General features: G+C 58.2%; 1 protein-coding gene across 2 annotated transcripts in view; it reads right to left on the reverse strand.

The window, feature by feature from the left end:
• The window catches only part of STK36 (serine/threonine kinase 36), a 146743-nt gene that overhangs the window by 25826 nt on the left and 103279 nt on the right, over positions 1–17638 (reverse strand). For both annotated transcript variants that reach the window (XM_069984782.1, XM_069984783.1), the window contains exons 20-24: positions 14029–14089; positions 13785–13895; positions 11538–11612; positions 11011–11170; positions 6617–6764 (exon numbers count right to left, since the gene is read on the reverse strand). In XM_069984782.1, coding sequence (XP_069840883.1) covers positions 6617–6764; positions 11011–11170; positions 11538–11612; positions 13785–13895; positions 14029–14089 — 555 coding nt within the window. The remainder of the gene's footprint in view (positions 1–6616; positions 6765–11010; positions 11171–11537; positions 11613–13784; positions 13896–14028; positions 14090–17638) is intronic.

The raw sequence follows: 17638 nt of genomic DNA on the forward strand, positions 1-17638 counted from the left end.
TCTCTCCTTCCATCACCCATCCCCCCCAGTGGAATCCACCCACATCAGTCCCTCTATCCTTCCATCACCCATCCCCCCCCCCCAGTGGAATCACTCCACATCAGTCCCTCTCTCCTTCCATCACCCATCCCCCCAGTGGAATAACTCCACATCAGTCCCTCTCTCCTTCCATCACCCATCCCCTCCAGTGGAATCCACCCACATCAGTCCCTCTTTCCTTCCATCACCAATCCCCCCCCCCCCAATGGAATCCCTCCACATCAGTCCCTCTCTCCTTCCATCACTCATCCCCCTAGTGGAATCCCTCCACATCAGTCCCTCTCTCCTTCCATCACCCATCCCCCCCAGTGGAATCTCTCCACATCAGTCCCTCTCTCCTTCCATCACCCATCCCCCCCAGTGGAATCCACCTACATCAGTCCCTCTCTCCTTCCATCACTCATCCCCCCAGTGGAATCCACCCACATCAGTCCCTCTCTCCTTCCATCCCCCATCCCGCAAGTGGAATCCACCCACATCAGTCCCTCTCTCCTTCCATCACCCATCCCCCCCAGTGGAATCCACCCACATCAGTCCCTCTCTCCTTCCATCACCCATCCCCACCAGTGGAATCCACCCACATCAGTCCCTCTCTCCTTCCATCACCCATCGCCTGTAGACCCGTCCTCTCCATGCTCCGCTCTATCTGTAGTATGTGACACTGTAGCCCCCCCAGCTCCTCCTCTCCATGCTCCGCTCTATCTGTATGTGACACTGTAGCCCCCCAGCTCCCCCTCTCCATGCTCCGCTCTATCTGTATGTGACACTGTAGCCCCCCCAGCTCCTCCTCTCCATGCTCCGCTCTATCTGTAGTATGTGACACTGTAGCCCCCAGCTCCTCCTCTCCATGCTCCGCTCTATCTGTAGTATGTGACACTGTAGCCCCCCAGCTCCTCCTCTCCATGCTCCGCTCTATCTGTATGTGACACTCCATGCTCCGCTCTATCTGTATGTGACACTGTAGCCCCCCAGATCCTCCTCTCCATGCTCCGCTCTATCTGTATGTGACACTGTAGCCCCCAGCTCCTCTTCTCCATGCTCCGCTCTATCTGTAGTATGTGACACTGTAGCCCCCCAGCTCCTCCTCTCCATGCTCCGCTCTATCTGTAGTATGTGACACTGTAGCCCCCCCAGCTCCTCCTCTCCATGCTCCGCTCTATCTGTATGTGACACTGTAGCCCCCCAGCTCCCCCTCTCCATGCTCCGCACTATCTGTAGTATGTGACACTGTAGCCCCCCCAGCTCCTCCTCTCTATGCTCCGCTCTATCTGTATGTGACACTGTAGCCCCCCAGCTCCTTCTCTCCATGCTCTGCTCTATCTGTATGTGACACTGTAGCCCCCCAGCTCCTCCTCTCCATGCTCCGCTCTATCTGTAGTATGTGACACTGTAGCCCCCCAGCTCCTCCTCTCCATGCTCCGCTCTATCTGTAGTATGTGACACTGTAGCCCCCAGCTCCTCCTCTCCATGCTCCGCTCTATCTGTAGTATGTGACACTGTAGCCCCCAGCTCCTCCTCTCCATGCTCCGCTCTATCTGTATGTGACACTGTAGCCCCCAGCTCCTCCTCTCCATGCTCCGCTCTATCTGTAGTATGTGACACTGTAGCCCCCCAGCTCCTCCTCTCCATGCTCCGCTCTATCTGTAGTATGTGACACTGTAGCCCCCCAGCTCCTCCTCTCCATGCTCGGCTCTATCTGTATGTGACACTGTAGCCCCCCAGCTCCTCCTCTCCATGCTCCGCTCTATCTGTAGTATGTGACACTGTAGCCCCCCAGCGTCCTCCTCTCCATGCTCCGCTCTATCTGTAGTATGTGACACTGTAGCCCCCAGCTCCTCCTCTCCATGCTCCGCTCTATCTGTAGTATGTGACACTGTAGCCCCCCAGCTCCTCCTCTCCATGCTCCGCTCTATCTGTATGTGACACTGTAGCCCCCCAGCTCCTCCTCTCCATGCTCCGCTCTATCTGTAGTATGTGACACTGTAGCCCCCCAGCTCCTCCTCTCCCTGCTCCGCTCTATCTGTATGTGACACTGTAGCCCCCAGCTCCTCCCCTCCATGCTCCGCTCTATCTGTATGTGACACTGTAGCCCCCCAGCTCCTCCTCTCCATGCTCCGCTCTATCTGTATGTGACACTGTAGCCCCCCCAGCTCCCCCTCTCCATGCTCCACTCTATCTGTAGTATGTGACACTGTAGCCCCCCAGCTCCCCCTCTCCATGCTCTGCTCTATCTGTATGTGACACTGTAGCCCCCAGCTCCTCCTCTCCATGCTCCGCTCTATCTGTATGTGACACTGTAGCCCCCCAGCTCCTCCTCTTCATGCTCCGCTCTATCTGTAGTATGTGACACTGTAGCCCCCCAGCTCCTCCTCTCCATGCTCCGCTCTATCTGTATGTGACACTGTAGCCCCCCAGCTCCTCCTCTTCATGCTCCGCTCTATCTGTAGTATGTGACACTGTAGCCCCCCAGCTCCTCCTCTCCATGCTCCGCTCTATCTGTATGTGACACTGTAGCCCCCCAGCTCCTCCTCTTCATGCTCCGCTCTATCTGTAGTAGGTGACACTGTAGCCCCCCAGCTCCTCCTCTCCATGCTCCGCTCTATCTGTATGTGACACTGTAGCCCCCCAGCTCCTCTCTCCATGCTCCGCTCTATCTGTAGTATGGTGACACTGTAGCCCCCCAGCTCCTCCTCTCCATGCTCCCGCTCTATCTGTAGTATGTGACACTGTAGCCCCCCAGCTCCTCCTCTCCATGCTCCGCTCTATCTGTAGTAGGTGACACTGTAGCCCCCCAGCTCCTCCTCTCCATGCTCCGCTCTATCTGTAGTATGTGACACTGTAGCCCCCCAGCTCCTCCTCTCCATGCTCCGCTCTATCTGTATGTGACACTGTAGCCCCCCAGCTCCCCCTCTCCATGCTATCTGTAGTATGTGACACTGTAGCCCCCAGCTCCTCCTCTCCATGCTCCGCTCTATCTGTAGTATGTGACACTGTAGCCCCCCAGCTCCTCCTCTCCATGCTCCGCTCTATCTGTAGTATGTGACACTGTAGCCCCCCAGCTCCCCCTCTCCATGCTCCGCTCTATCTGTATGTGACACTGTAGCCCCCCAGCTCCTCCTCTCCATGCTCCGCTCTATCTGTATGTGACCCTGTAGCCCCCCAGCTCCTCCTCTCCATGCTCCGCTCTATCTGTAGTATGTGACACTGTAGCCCCCCAGCTCCTCCTCTCCATGCTCCGCTCTATCTGTATGTGACCCTGTAGCCCCCCAGCTCCTCCTCTCCATGCTCCGCTCTATCTGTATGTGACCCTGTAGCCCCCAGCTCCTCCTCTCCATGCTCCGCTCTATCTGTAGTATGTGACACTGTAGCCCCCCAGCTCCTCCTCTCCATGCTCCGCTCTATCTGTAGTATGTGACACTGTAGCCCCCCAGCTCCTCCTCTCCATGCTCCGCTCTATCTGTATGTGACACTGTAGCCCCCCAGCTCCTCCTCTCCATGCTCCGCTCTATCTGTAGTATGTGACACCGTAGCCCCCCAGCTCCTCCTCTCCATGCTCCGCTCTATCTGTATGTGACACTGTAGCCCCCAGCTCCTCCTCTCCTTGCTCCGCTCTATCTGTATGTGACACTGTAGCCCCCCAGCTCCTCCTCTCCATGCTCCGCTCTATCTGTAGTATGTGACACTGTAGCCCCCAGCTCCTCCTCTCCATGCTCCGCTCTATCTGTAGTATGTGACACTGTAGCCCCCCAGCTCCTCCTCTCCATGCTCCGCTCTATCTGTAGTATGTGACACTGTAGCCCCCCAGCTCCTCCTCTCCATGCTCCGCTCTATCTGTAGTATGTGACACTGTAGCCCCCCAGCTCCTCCTCTCCATGCTCCGCTCTATCTGTATGTGACACTGTAGCCCCCCAGCTCCTCCTCTCCATGCTCCGCTCTATCTGTAGTATGTGACACTGTAGACCCCCAGCTCCTCCTCTCCATGCTCCGCTCTATCTGTAGTATGTGACACTGTAGCCCCCCAGCTCCTCCTCTCCATGCTCCGCTCTATCTGTATGTGACACTGTAGCCCCCCAGCTCCTCCTCTCCATGCTCCGCTCTATCTTTATGTGACACTGTAGCCCCCCAGCTCCCCCTCTCCATGCTCCGCTCTATCTGTATGTGACACTGTAGCCCCCCAGCTCCTCCTCTCCATGCTCCGCTCTATCTGTAGTATGTGACACTGTAGCCCCCAGCTCCTCCTCTCCATGCTCCGCTCTATCTGTAGTATGTGACACTGTAGCCCCCCAGCTCCTCCTCTCCATGCTCCGCTCTATCTGTATGTGACACTGTAGCCCCCCAGCTCCCCCTCTCCATGCTCAGCTCTATCTGCAGAGCCTAACTGGGAGAGGGAACCCTCTGCCCCCAAGAGTTAGCTAGCTTCCACTGACAGCTACTCAGGGATTGTACAAAGTTCTGCCCTCCTCCTCCTCCTCAGGGTTTGCACAGAGTTCTGCCCTCTTCTTCCTCCTCAGGGGTTGCACAGAGTTCTGCCCTCCTCCTCCTCCTCCTCAGGGGTTGCACAGAGTTCTGCCCTCCTCCTCCTCAGGGGTTTCACAGAGTTCTGCACTCTTCTTCCTCCTCAGGGGTTGCACAGAGTTCTGCCCTCCTCCTCCTCCTCCTCCTCCTCCTCAGGGGTTGCACAGAGTTCTGCCCTCCTCCTCCTCCTCCTCCTCAGGGGTTGCACAGAGTTCTGCCCTCCTCCTCCTCCTCAGGGGTTGCACAGAGTTCTGCACTCTTCTTCCTCCTCAGGGGTTGCACAGAGTTCTGCCCTCCTCCTCCTTCTCCTCAGGGGTTGCACAGAGTTCTGCCCTCCTCCTCCTCAGGGGTTGCACAGAGTTCTGCCCTCCTCCTCCTCCTCAGGGGTTGCACAGAGTTCTGCCCTTCTCCTCCTCCTCCTCAGGGGTTGCACAGAGTTCTGCCCTCCTCCTCCTCCTCAGGGGTTGCACAGAGTTCTGCCCTTCTCCTCCTCCTCCTCAGGGGTTGCACAGAGTTCTGCCCTCCTCCTCCTCAGGGGTTGCACAAAGTTCTGCCCTCCTCCTCCTCCTCAGGGGTTGCACAGAGTTCTGCCCTCCTCCTCCTCCTCCTCAGGGGTTGCACAGAGTTCTGCCCTTCTCCTCCTCCTCCTCAGGGGTTGCACAGAGTTCTGCCCTCCTCCTCCTCAGGGGTTGCACAAAGTTCTGCCCTCCTCCTCCTCCTCAGGGGTTGCACAGAGTTCTGCACTCTTCTTCCTCCTCAGGGGTTGCACAGAGTTCTGCCCTCCTCCTCCTCCTCAGGGGTTGCACAGAGTTCTGCCCTCCTCCTCCTCAGGGGTTGCACAGAGTTCTGCCCTCCTCCTCCTCAGGGGTTGCACAGAGTTCTGCCCTCCTCCTCCTCCAGGGTTGCACAGAGTTCTGCCCTTCTCCTCCTCCTCCTCCTCCTCAGGGGTTGCACAGAGTTCTGCCCTCCTCCTCCTCCTCCTCCTCCTCAGGGGTTGCACAGAGTTCTGCCCTCCTCCTCCTCAGGGGTTGCACAGAGTTCTGCCCTTCTCCTCCTCCTCCTCAGGGGTTGCACAGAGTTCTGCCCTCCTCCTCCTCCTCCTCAGGGGTTGCACAGAGTCCTGCCCTCCTCCTCCTCCTCCTCAGGGGTTGCACAGAGTTCTGCCCTCCTCCTCCTCCTCCTCCTCAGGGGTTGCACAGAGTTCTGCCCTCCTCCTCCTCAGGGGTTGCACAGAGTTCTGCCCTTCTCCTCCTCCTCCTCAGGGGTTGCACAGAGTTCTGCCCTCCTCCTCCTCCTCCTCCTCCTCAGGGGTTGCACAGAGTCCTGCCCTCCTCCTCCTCCTCCTCAGGGGTTGCACAGAGTCCTGCCCTCCTCCTCCTCAGGGGTTGCACAGAGTTCTGCCCTCCTCCTCCTCAGGTGTTGCACAGAGTTCTGCCCTCCTCCTCCTCCTCCTCAGGGGTTGCACAGAGTCCTGCCCTCCTCCTCCTCAGGGGTTGCACAGAGTTCTGCCCTCCTCCTCCTCCTCCTCCTCAGGGGTTGCACAGAGTCCTGCCCTCCTCCTCCTCAGGGGTTGCACAGAGTTCTGCCCTCCTCCTCCTCCTCAGGGGTTGCACAGAGTTCTGCCCTCCTCCTCCTCAGGAGTTGCACAGAGTTCTGCCCTCCTCCTCCTCCTCCTCAGGGGTTGCACAGAGTTCTGCCCTCCTCCTCCTCAGGGGTTGCACAGAGTTCTGCCCTCCTCCTCCTCCTCCTCAGGGGTTGCACAAAGTTCTGCCCTCCTCCTCCTCCTCAGGGGTTGCACAGAGTTCTGCCCTCCTCCTCCTCCTCAGGGGTTGCACAGAGTTCTGCCCTCCTCCTCCTCAGGGGTTGCACAGAGTTCTGCCCTCCTCCTCCTCAGGGGTTGCACAGAGTTCTGCCCTTCTCCTCCTCCTCAGGGGTTGCACAGAGGGTCTCCGCGCTAATTTCATAGTGTAAATGGACCCTGACACTTGCTTCACAGATCACTACACATCACACTTAATACACAGGAGAAGACTACACATGGCACCAACCATACAGCACTTACGCCTCAGTCACATGATCCAGGAATCCAGGATGCAGCATGCGGGTTAGATCGGCCAGAACAAGACTACTTGGGCTTCCAATAAGACCAAGAAAGTGTCCGGGATCTTGAACCGCGGAGATGAGCGCCACGTGCAGGAACGTCACAAGTCCTGCAGCAGTAGAGAAAACGTGGTAACAGCACTCATCTCCCATCATCCTTCATACACAGCCCTCATCTCCCATCATCCTTCATACACAGCCCTCATCTCCCATCATCCCCCCCATACACAGCCCTCATCTCCCATCATCCTCCATACACAGCCCTCATCTCCCATCATCCTCCATACACAGCCCTCATCTCCCATCATCCCCCCCATACACAACCCTCATCTCCCATCATCCCCCCCATACACAGCCCTCATCTCCCATCATCCCCCATACACAGCCCTCATCTCCCATCATCCCCCCCCTACACAGCCCTCATCTCCCATCATCCTCCATACACAGCCCTCATCTCCCATCATCCCCCCCATACACAGCCCTCATCTCCCATCATCCCCCCATACACAGCCCTCATCTCCCATCATCCTCCATACACAGCCCTCATCTCCCATCATCCCCCCCATACACAGCCCTCATCTCCCATCATCCCCCCCATACACAGCCCTCATCTCCCATCATCCCCCCCATACACAGCCCTCATCTCCCATCATCCCCCCATACACAGCACTCATCTCCCATCACCCCCCCCATACACAGCCCTCATCTCCCATCATCCTCCATACACAGCCCTCATCTCCCATCATCCCCCATACACAGCCCTCATCTCCCATCATCCCCCATACACAGCCCTCATCTCCCATCATCCCCCCATACACAGCACTAATCTCCCATCATCCCCCCATACACAGCACTAATCTCCCATCATCCCTCCATACACAGCACTAATCTCCCATCATCCCCCCATACACAGCCCTCATCTCCCATCATCCCCCATACACAGCCCTCATCTCCCATCATCCCCCCCATACACAGCCCTCATCTCCCATCATACCCCCATACACAGCCCTCATCTCCCATCATCCCCCCATACACAGCCCTCATCTCCCATCATCCCCCACACACAGCCCTCATCTCCCATCATCCCCCATACACAGCCCTCATCTCCCATCATCCCCCCCATACACAGCCCTCATCTCCCATCATCCCCCCCATACACAGCCCTCATCTCCCATCATCCCCCCATACACAGCCCTCATCTCCCATCATCCCCCACACACAGCCCTCATCTCCCATCATCCCCCATACACAGCCCTCATCTCCCATCATCCCCCCCTACACAGCCCTCATCTCCCATCATCCTCCATACACAGCCCTCATCTCCCATCATCCCCCCCATACACAGCCCTCATCTCCCATCATCCCCCCATACACAGCCCTCATCTCCCATCATCCCCCATACACAGCCCTCATCTCCCATCATCCCCCATACACAGCCCTCATCTCCCATCATCCCCCATACACAGCCCTCATCTCCCATCATCCCCCACACACAGCCCTCATCTCCCATCATCCCCCATACACAGCCCTCATCTCCCATCATCCCCCCCTACACAGCCCTCATCTCCCATCATCCCCCCCATACACAGCCCTCATCTCCCATCATCTCCCATACACAGCACTCATCTCCCATCATCCCCCCATACACAGCCCTCATCTCCCATCATCCCCCCATACACAGCCCTCATCTCCCATCATCCCCCCATACACAGCCCTCATCTCCCATCATCCCCCCCTACACAGCCCTCATCTCCCATCATCCTCCATACACAGCCCTCATCTCCCATCATCCCCCCCATACACAGCCCTCATCTCCCATCACCCCCCCATACACAGCCCTCATCTCCCATCATCCTCCATACACAGCCCTCATCTCCCATCATCCCCCATACACAGCCCTCATCTCCCATCATCCCCCATACACAGCCCTCATCTCCCATCATCCCCCCATACACAGCCCTCATCTCCCATCATCCCCCATACACAGCCCTCATCTCCCATCATCCCCCCCTACACAGCCCTCATCTCCCATCATCCCCCCCATACACAGCCCTCATCTCCCATCATCTCCCATACACAGCACTCATCTCCCATCATCCCCCCATACACAGCCCTCATCTCCCATCATCCCCCCATACACAGCCCTCATCTCCCATCATCCCCCCCATACACAGCCCTCATCTCCCATCATCCCCCATACACAGCACTCATCTCCCATCATCCCCCCATACACAGCCCTCATCTCCCATCATCCCCCATACACAGCCCTCATGTCCCATCACCCCCCATACACAGCCCTCATGTCCCATCACCCCCCATACACAGCCCTCATCTCCCATCATCCTCCATACACAGCCCTCATCTCCCATCATCCCCCCCATACACAGCCCTCATCTCCCATCATCCTCCATACACAGCCCTCATCTCCCATCATCCCCCATACACAGCCCTCATGTCCCATCACCCCCCATACACAGCCCTCATGTCCCATCACCCCCCATACACAGCCCTCATCTCCCATCATCCTCCATACACAGCCCTCATCTCCCATCATCCCCCCCATACACAGCCCTCATCTCCCATCATCCTCCATACACAGCCCTCATCTCCCATCATCCCCCCCATACACAGCCCTCATCTCCCATCATCCCCCCCATACACAGCCCTCATCTCCCATCATCCCCCATACACAGCACTAATCTCCCATCATCCCCCCATACACAGCACTAATCTCCCATCATCCCCCCATACACAGCACTAATCTCCCATCATCCCCCCATACACAGCCCTCATCTCCCATCATCCCCCATACACAGCCCTCATCTCCCATCATCCCCCCCCATACACAGCCCTCATCTCCCATCATCCCCCCATACACAGCCCTCATCTCCCATCATCCCCCCATACACAGCACTCATCTCCCATCACCCCCCCCCATACACAGCCCTCATCTCCCATCATCCTCCATACACAGCCCTCATCTCCCATCATCCCCCCATACACAGCCCTCATGTCCCATCATCCCCCATACACAGCCCTCATCTCCCATCATCCCCCCATACACAGCACTAATCTCCCATCATCCCTCCATACACAGCACTAATCTCCCATCATCCCCCCATACACAGCCCTCATCTCCCATCATCCCCCATACACAGCCCTCATCTCCCATCATCCCCCCCCTACACAGCCCTCATCTCCCATCATCCCCCATACACAGCACTCATCTCCCATCATCCCCCCCATACACAGCCCTCATCTCCCATCATCCCCCCATACACAGCCCTCATCTCCCATCATCCCCCCCATACACAGCCCTCATCTCCCATCATCCCCCCATACACAGCCCTCATCTCCCATCATCCCCCACACACAGCCCTCATCTCCCATCATCCCCCATACACAGCCCTCATCTCCCATCATCCCCCCCCTACACAGCCCTCATCTCCCATCATCCCCCCATACACAGCCCTCATCTCCCATCATCCCCCCATACACAGCACTCATCTCCCATCATCCCCCCATACACAGCCCTCATCTCCCATCATCCCCCATACACAGCCCTCATCTCCCATCATCCCCCATACACAGCCCTCATCTCCCATCATCCCCCCCATACACAGCCCTCATCTCCCATCATCCCCCCCATACACAGCCCTCATCTCCCATCATCCCCCCATACACAGCACTAATCTCCCATCATCCCCCCATACACAGCCCTCATCTCCCATCATCCTCCATACACAGCCCTCATCTCCCATCATCCCCATACACAGCCCTCATCTCCCATCATCCCCCATACACAGCCCTCATCTCCCATCATCCCCCCCCTACACAGCCCTCATCTCCCATCATCCCCCCATACACAGCACTAATCTCCCATCATCCCCCCATACACAGCCCTCATCTCCCATCATCCTCCATACACAGCCCTCATCTCCCATCATCCCCCATACACAGCCCTCATCTCCCATCATCCCCCATACACAGCCCTCATCTCCCATCATCCCCCCCCTACACAGCCCTCATCTCCCATCATCCCCCCATACACAGCCCTCATCTCCCATCATCCCCCCATACACAGCCCTCATCTCCCATCATCCCCCACACACAGCCCTCATCTCCCATCATCCCCCCCATACACAGCCCTCATCTCCCATCATCCCCCACACACAGCCCTCATCTCCCATCATCCCCCCCACACACAGCCCTCATCTCCCATCATCCCCCACACACAGCCCTCATCTCCCATCATCCCCCCCATACACAGCCCTCATCTCCCATCATCCCCCACACACAGCCCTCATCTCCCATCATCCCCCACACACAGCCCTCATCTCCCATCATCCCCCTCACCATGAGCAGACAGCAGCCTCCATTGCGGTGTCAGGATCTCATCCTTCCGCGGTGTGTCTCCCTCCAGCGGGGCTCGTACACTGGAGAAGCGGAGCAGGACGCTAACAGTGCGCCACAGGAGAGCGCCCTCATCTGTCACAGCCGGGAACAGCTGCGAGTCCTGAGAGGGAGGACAAATACAGGCCTGCGACCGTGTACAGAAGCCACACAACCCCCCCCCCCCCAGATGTGACCACCCCCATATCCCCCCCGAATGTGACCCCCCCCCTCCTATCCCCCCCGAATGTGACCCCCCCCAGATGTGACACCCCCCATATCCCCCCCGAATGTGACCCCTACAGATGTGACCCCCCCATATCCCCCCCGAATGTGACCCCCCCATATCCCCCCCGAATGTGACCCCCCCCATATCCCCCCCCCGAATGTGACCCCCCCCAGATGTGACCCCCCCCATACCCCCCCGAATGTGACCCCCCCCCCCAGATGTGACCCTCCCCCCCCATATCCCCCCCAAGCCCGCCTCTTACCTGACTCAGCTGCTGGAGAAGGAGATGAAAGGTCCAGTCATACAACCCGGAGCCCATAGGGGGCGCACACAGCATCTGGAAGACAGGAAGTCACTGCCAACTGCTGCCATATACAATGCCCCCAATGTCAGAAGGGTCTATGGCAAAGGAAAGAACTGACCCATCTGCCCCTACCCCATCCATCACCCACTGGGACACAGACCCATCTGCCCCTACCCCATCCATCACCCACCGGGACACAGACCCATCTGCCCCTACCCCATCCATCACCCACCGGGACACAGACCCATCTGCCCCTACCCCATCCATCACCCACCAGGACACAGGAACAGGCCCCGACCCCATCCATCACCCACCGGGACACAGACCCATCTGCCCCTACCCCATCCATCACCCACCGGGACACAGACCCATCTGCCCCGACCCCATCCATCACCCACCGGGACACAGACCCATCTGCCCCTACCCCATACATCACCCACCGGGACACAGACCCATCTGCCCCTACCCCATCCATCACCCACCGGGACACAGACCCATCTGCCCCTACCCCATACATCACCCACCGGGACACAGGAACAGGCCCTTCTGCCCCTACCCCATCCATCACCCACCGGGACACAGGAACAGGCCCTTCTGCCCCTACCCCATCCATCACCCACCGGGACACAGACCCATCTGCCCCTACCCCATCCATCACCCACCGGGACACAGACCCATCTGCCCCTACCCCATCCATCACCCACAGGGACACAGACCCATCTGCCCCTACCCCATCCATCACCCACCGGGACACAGACCCATCTGCCCCTACCCCATCCATCACCCACCGGGACACAGACCCATCTGCCCCTACCCCATCCATCACCCACCGAGACACAGACCCTTCTGCCCCTACCCCATCCATCACCCACCGAGACACAGACCCATCTGCCCCTACCCCATCCATCACCCACCGGGACACAGACCCATCTGCCCCTACCCCATCCATCACCCACCGGTACACAGACCCATCTGCCCCTACCCCATCCATCACCCACCGGGACACAGACCCATCTGCCCCTACCCCATCCATCACCCACCGGGACACAGACCCATCTGCCCCTACCCCATCCATCACCCACCAGGACACAGACCCATCTGCCCCTACCCCATCCATCACCCACCGGGACACAGACCCATCTGCCCCTACCCCATCCATCACCCACCGGGACACAGACCCATCTGCCCCTATCCCATCCATCACCCACTGGGACACAGGAACAGGCTTATCTGCCCCTACCCCATCCATCACCCACCGGGACACAGACCCATCTGCCCCTATCCCATCCATCAACCACCGGGACACAGACCCATCTGCCCCTACCCCATCCATCACCCACAGGGACACAGACCCATCTGCCCCTACCCCATCCATCACCCACCGAGACACAGACCCATCTGCCCCTACCCCATCCATCACCCACCGGGACACAGACCCATCTGCCCCTACCCCATCCATCACCCACCGGGACACAGACCCATCTGCCCCTACCCCATCCATCACCCACCGGGACACAGACCCATCTGCCCCTACCCCATCCATCACCCACCGGGACGCAGACCCATCTGCCCCTACCCCATCCATCACCCACCGAGACACAGGAACAGGCTTATCTGCCCCTACCCCATCCATCACCCACCGAGACACAGGAACAGGCCTATCTGCCCCTAGCCCAAAAATCACCCACCAGGACACAGGAATAGGCCCATCTGCCCCTACCCCATCCCTCACCCACCGGGACACAGACCCATCTGCCCCTGCCCCATCCCTCACCCACCGGGACACAGACCCATCTGCCCCTGCCCCATCCATCACCCACCAGGAAACAGTAACAGGCCCATCTGCCCCTACCCCATCCATCACCAACCGGGACACAGGAACAGGCCCTTCTGCCCCTACCCCATCCATCATCCACCGGGACACAGGAACAGACCCTTCTGCCCCTACCCCATCCATCACCCACTGGGACACAGACCCATCTGCCCCTACACCATCCATCACCCACCAGGACACAGACCCATCTGCCCCTACACCATCCATCACCCACCAGGACACAGACCCATCTGCCCCTACCCCATCCATCACCCACCAGGACACAGGAACAGGCTTATCTGCCCCTACCCCATCCATCACCCACCAGGACACAGGAACAGGCCCATCTATCAATTTCGCAAACAAGGAAAGGGATCAGAAATAAAACACACCTGAGGCACTTGGGACAATGATCTCCTCACAGCAGACAGCAGAACGTCATGTGACAGTGTTATGGGCTCACCCCAGTCATGAAGGGAAACAGTCAGTATGGAGGCCGCAGCCTTGAGAGGGAGAAAATCATAAAGCAGCAATGACGGATTATAATACATCAGATATGAGGTTATAGAGTGGTTTTTTTTGGGGGGGGGGGGGGGGGGGGGGTATTATACAACAGCGATCAGTATCGAAACTCACCACAAGAGACGGGACGTCAGATGAGAGAAGTTGACAGAGCGCTGCTGAGGAGACCAACACCCTGCAAATATGGAGGAGGGAGACGGTGAGAGCACTGACTAGAGAGCGAGAGAGAGAGACGGTGAGAGCACTGACCAGAGAGCGAGAGAGAGAGACGGTGAGTGCACTGACCAGAGAGCGAGAGAGAGAGACGGTGAGAGCACTGACCAGAGAGCGAGAGAGAGAGACGGTGAGTGCACTGACCAGAGAGCGAGAGAGAGACGGTGAGTGCACTGACCATAGAGCGAGAGAGAGACGGTGAGAGCACTGACCAGAGAGCGAGAGACGGTGAGAGCACTGACCAGAGAGCGAGAGAGAGAGACGGTGAGAGCACTGACCAGAGAGCGAGAGAGAGACGGTGAGAGCACTGACCAGAGAGCGAGAGAGAGAGACGGTGAGAGCACTGACCAGACAGAGAGAGAGAGACGGTGAGAGCACTGACCAGAGAGCGAGAGAGAGAGACGGTGAGAGCACTGACCAGAGAGCGAGAGAGAGAGACGGTGAGAGCACTGACCAGAGAGCGAGAGAGAGACGGTGAGAGCACTGACCAGAGAGCAAGAGAGAGAGACGGTGAGAGCACTGACCAGAGAGCGAGAGAGAGACGGTGAGAGCACTGACCAGAGAGTGAGAGAGAGAGAGACGGTGAGAGCACTGACCAGAGAGCGAGAGAGAGACGGTGAGAGCACTGACCAGAGAGCAAGAGAGAGAGACGGTGAGAGCACTGACCAGAGAGCGAGAGAGAGACGGTGAGAGCACTGACCAGAGAGCAAGAGAGAGAGACGGTGAGAGCACTGACCAGACAGAGAGAGAGAGAGACGGTGAGAGCACTGACCAGAGAGCGAGAGACGGTGAGAGCACTGACCAGAGAGCAAGAGAGAGAGACGGTGAGAGCACTGACCAGAGAGCGAGAGAGAGACGGTGAGAGCACTGACCAGAGAGCGAGAGAGAGACGGTGAGAGCACTGACCAGAGAGCGAGAGAGAGAGACGGTGAGAGCACTGACCAGACAGAGAGAGAGAGAGACGGTGAGAGCACTGACCAGAGAGCGAGAGACGGTGAGAGCACTGACCAGAGAGCGAGAGAGAGAGACAGTGAGAGCACTGACCAGAGAGCGAGAGAGAGAGACGGTGAGAGCACTGACCAGAGAGCGAGAGAGAGAGACGGTGAGAGCACTGACCAGAGAGCGAGAGAGAGAGACGGTGAGAGCACTGATCAGAGAGCGAGAGAGACAGACGATGAGAGCACTGACCAGAGAGCGAGAGAGAGAGACGGTGAGAGCACTGACCAGAGAGCGAGAGAGAGAGAGACGGTGAGAGCACTGACCAGAGAGCGAGAGAGAGACAGTGAGAGCACTGACCAGAGAGCGAGACGGTGAGAGCACTGACCAGAGAGCGAGACGGTGAGAGCACTGACCAGAGAGCGAGACGGTGAGAGCACTGACCAGAGAGCGAGAGAGCGAGACGGTGAGAACACTGACCAGAGAGCGAGAGAGAGAGACGGTGAGAGCACTGACCAGACAGAGAGAGAGAGAGACGGTGAGAGCAGTGACCAGAGAGCGAGAGAGAGACGGTGAGAGCACTGACCAGAGAGCGAGAGACGGTGAGAGCACTGACCAGAGAGAGAGAGAGAGACAGACAGTGAGAGCACTGACCAGAGAGCGAGAGAGACGGTGAGAGCACTGACCAGAGAGCGAGAGACGGTGAGAGCACTGATCAGAGAGCGAGAGAGAGACGGTGAGAGCACTGACCAGAGAGCGAGAGACGGTGAGAGCACTGACCAGAAAGCGAGAGAGAGAGACGGTGAGAGCACTGACCAGAAAGCGAGAGAGAGAGAGACGGTGAGAGCACTGACCAGAGAGCGAGAGAGAGAGAGACGGTGAGAGCACTGACCAGAGAGCGAGAGAGAGACAGTGAGAGCACTGACCAGAGAGCGAGACGGTGAGAGCACTGACCAGAGAGCGAGACGGTGAGAGCACTGACCAGAGAGCGAGACGGTGAGAGCACTGACCAGAGAGCGAGAGAGCGAGACGGTGAGAGCACTGACCAGACAGAGAGAGAGAGAGACGGTGAGAGCAGTGACCAGAGAGCGAGAGAGAGACGGTGAGAGCACTGACCAGAGAGCGAGAGACGGTGAGAGCACTGACCAGAGAGAGAGAGAGAGAGAGACAGTGAGAGCACTGACCAGAGAGCGAGAGAGACGGTGAGAGCACTGACCAGAGAGCGAGAGACGGTGAGAGCACTGATCAGAGAGCGAGAGAGAGACGGTGAGAGCACTGACCAGAGAGCGAGAGACGGTGAGAGCACTGACCAGAAAGCGAGAGAGAGAGACGGTGAGAGCACTGACCAGAAAGCGAGAGAGAGACCGTGAGAGCACTGACCAGAGAGCGAGAGAGAGACGGTGAGAGCACTGACCAGAGAGCGAGAGAGAGAGACGGTGAGAGCACTGACCAGAGAGCGAGAGAGAGAGAGACGGTGAGAACATTGACCAGAGAACGAGAGAGAGAGACGGTGAGAGCACTGACCAGAGAGCGAGAGAGAGAGACGGTGAGTGCACTGACCAGAGAGCGAGAGAGAGACGGTGAGAGCACTGACCAGAGAGCGAGAGAGAGAGACGGTGAGAGCACTGACCAGAGAGCGAGAGAGAGAGAGAGACGGTGAGAGCACTAACCAGAGAGCGAGAGACGGTGAGAGCACTGACCAGAAAGCGAGAGAGAGAGACAGTGAGAGCACTGACCAGAGAGCGAGAGAGACGGTGAGAGCACTGACCAGAGAGCGAGAGACGGTGAGAGCACTGACCAGAGAGCGAGAGAGAGAGACGGTGAGAGCACTGACCAGAAAGCGAGAGAGAGAGACGGTGAGAGCACTGACCAGAAAGCGAGAGAGAGAGACGGTGAGAGCACTGACCAGAGAGTGAGAGAGAGAGACGGTGAGAGCAATGACCAGACAGAGAGAGAGACGGTGAGAGCACTGACCAGAAAGAGAGAGAGAGACGGTGAGAGCACTGACCAGAGAGCGAGAGAGAGAGACGGTGAGAGCACTGACCAGAGAGCGAGAGAGAGAGAGACGGTGAGAGCACTGACCAGAGAGCGAGAGAGACGGTGAGAGCACTGACCAGAGAGCGAGAGAGAGAGAGACGGTGAGAGCACTGACCAGAGAGCGAAAAAGAGAGAGACGGTGAGAGCACTGACCAGAGAGCGAGAGAGAGAGACGGTGAGAGCACTGACCAGAGAGCGAGAGAGAGAGACGGTGAGAGCACTGACCAGAGAGCGAGAGAGAGAGACGGTGAGAGCACTGACCAGAGAGAGAGAGAGAGAGACGGTGAGAGCACTGACCAGAGAGCGAGACGGTGAGAGCACTGACCAGAGAGCGAGAGAGAGAGCACTGACCAGAGAGCGAGAGAGAGAGACGGTGAGAGCACTGACCAGAGAGCGAGAGAGAGAGACGGTGAGAGCACTGACCAGAGAGCGAGAGAGAGACGGTGAGAGCACTGACCAGACAGAGAGAGAGAGAGACGGTGAGAGCACTGACCAGAGAGCGAGAGAGAGAGAGAGACGGTGAGAGCACTGACCAGAG

The sequence above is a fragment of the Dendropsophus ebraccatus genome, chromosome 9, assembly GCF_027789765.1.
Source record: "Dendropsophus ebraccatus isolate aDenEbr1 chromosome 9, aDenEbr1.pat, whole genome shotgun sequence".
Taxonomy (NCBI): domain Eukaryota; kingdom Metazoa; phylum Chordata; class Amphibia; order Anura; family Hylidae; genus Dendropsophus; species Dendropsophus ebraccatus.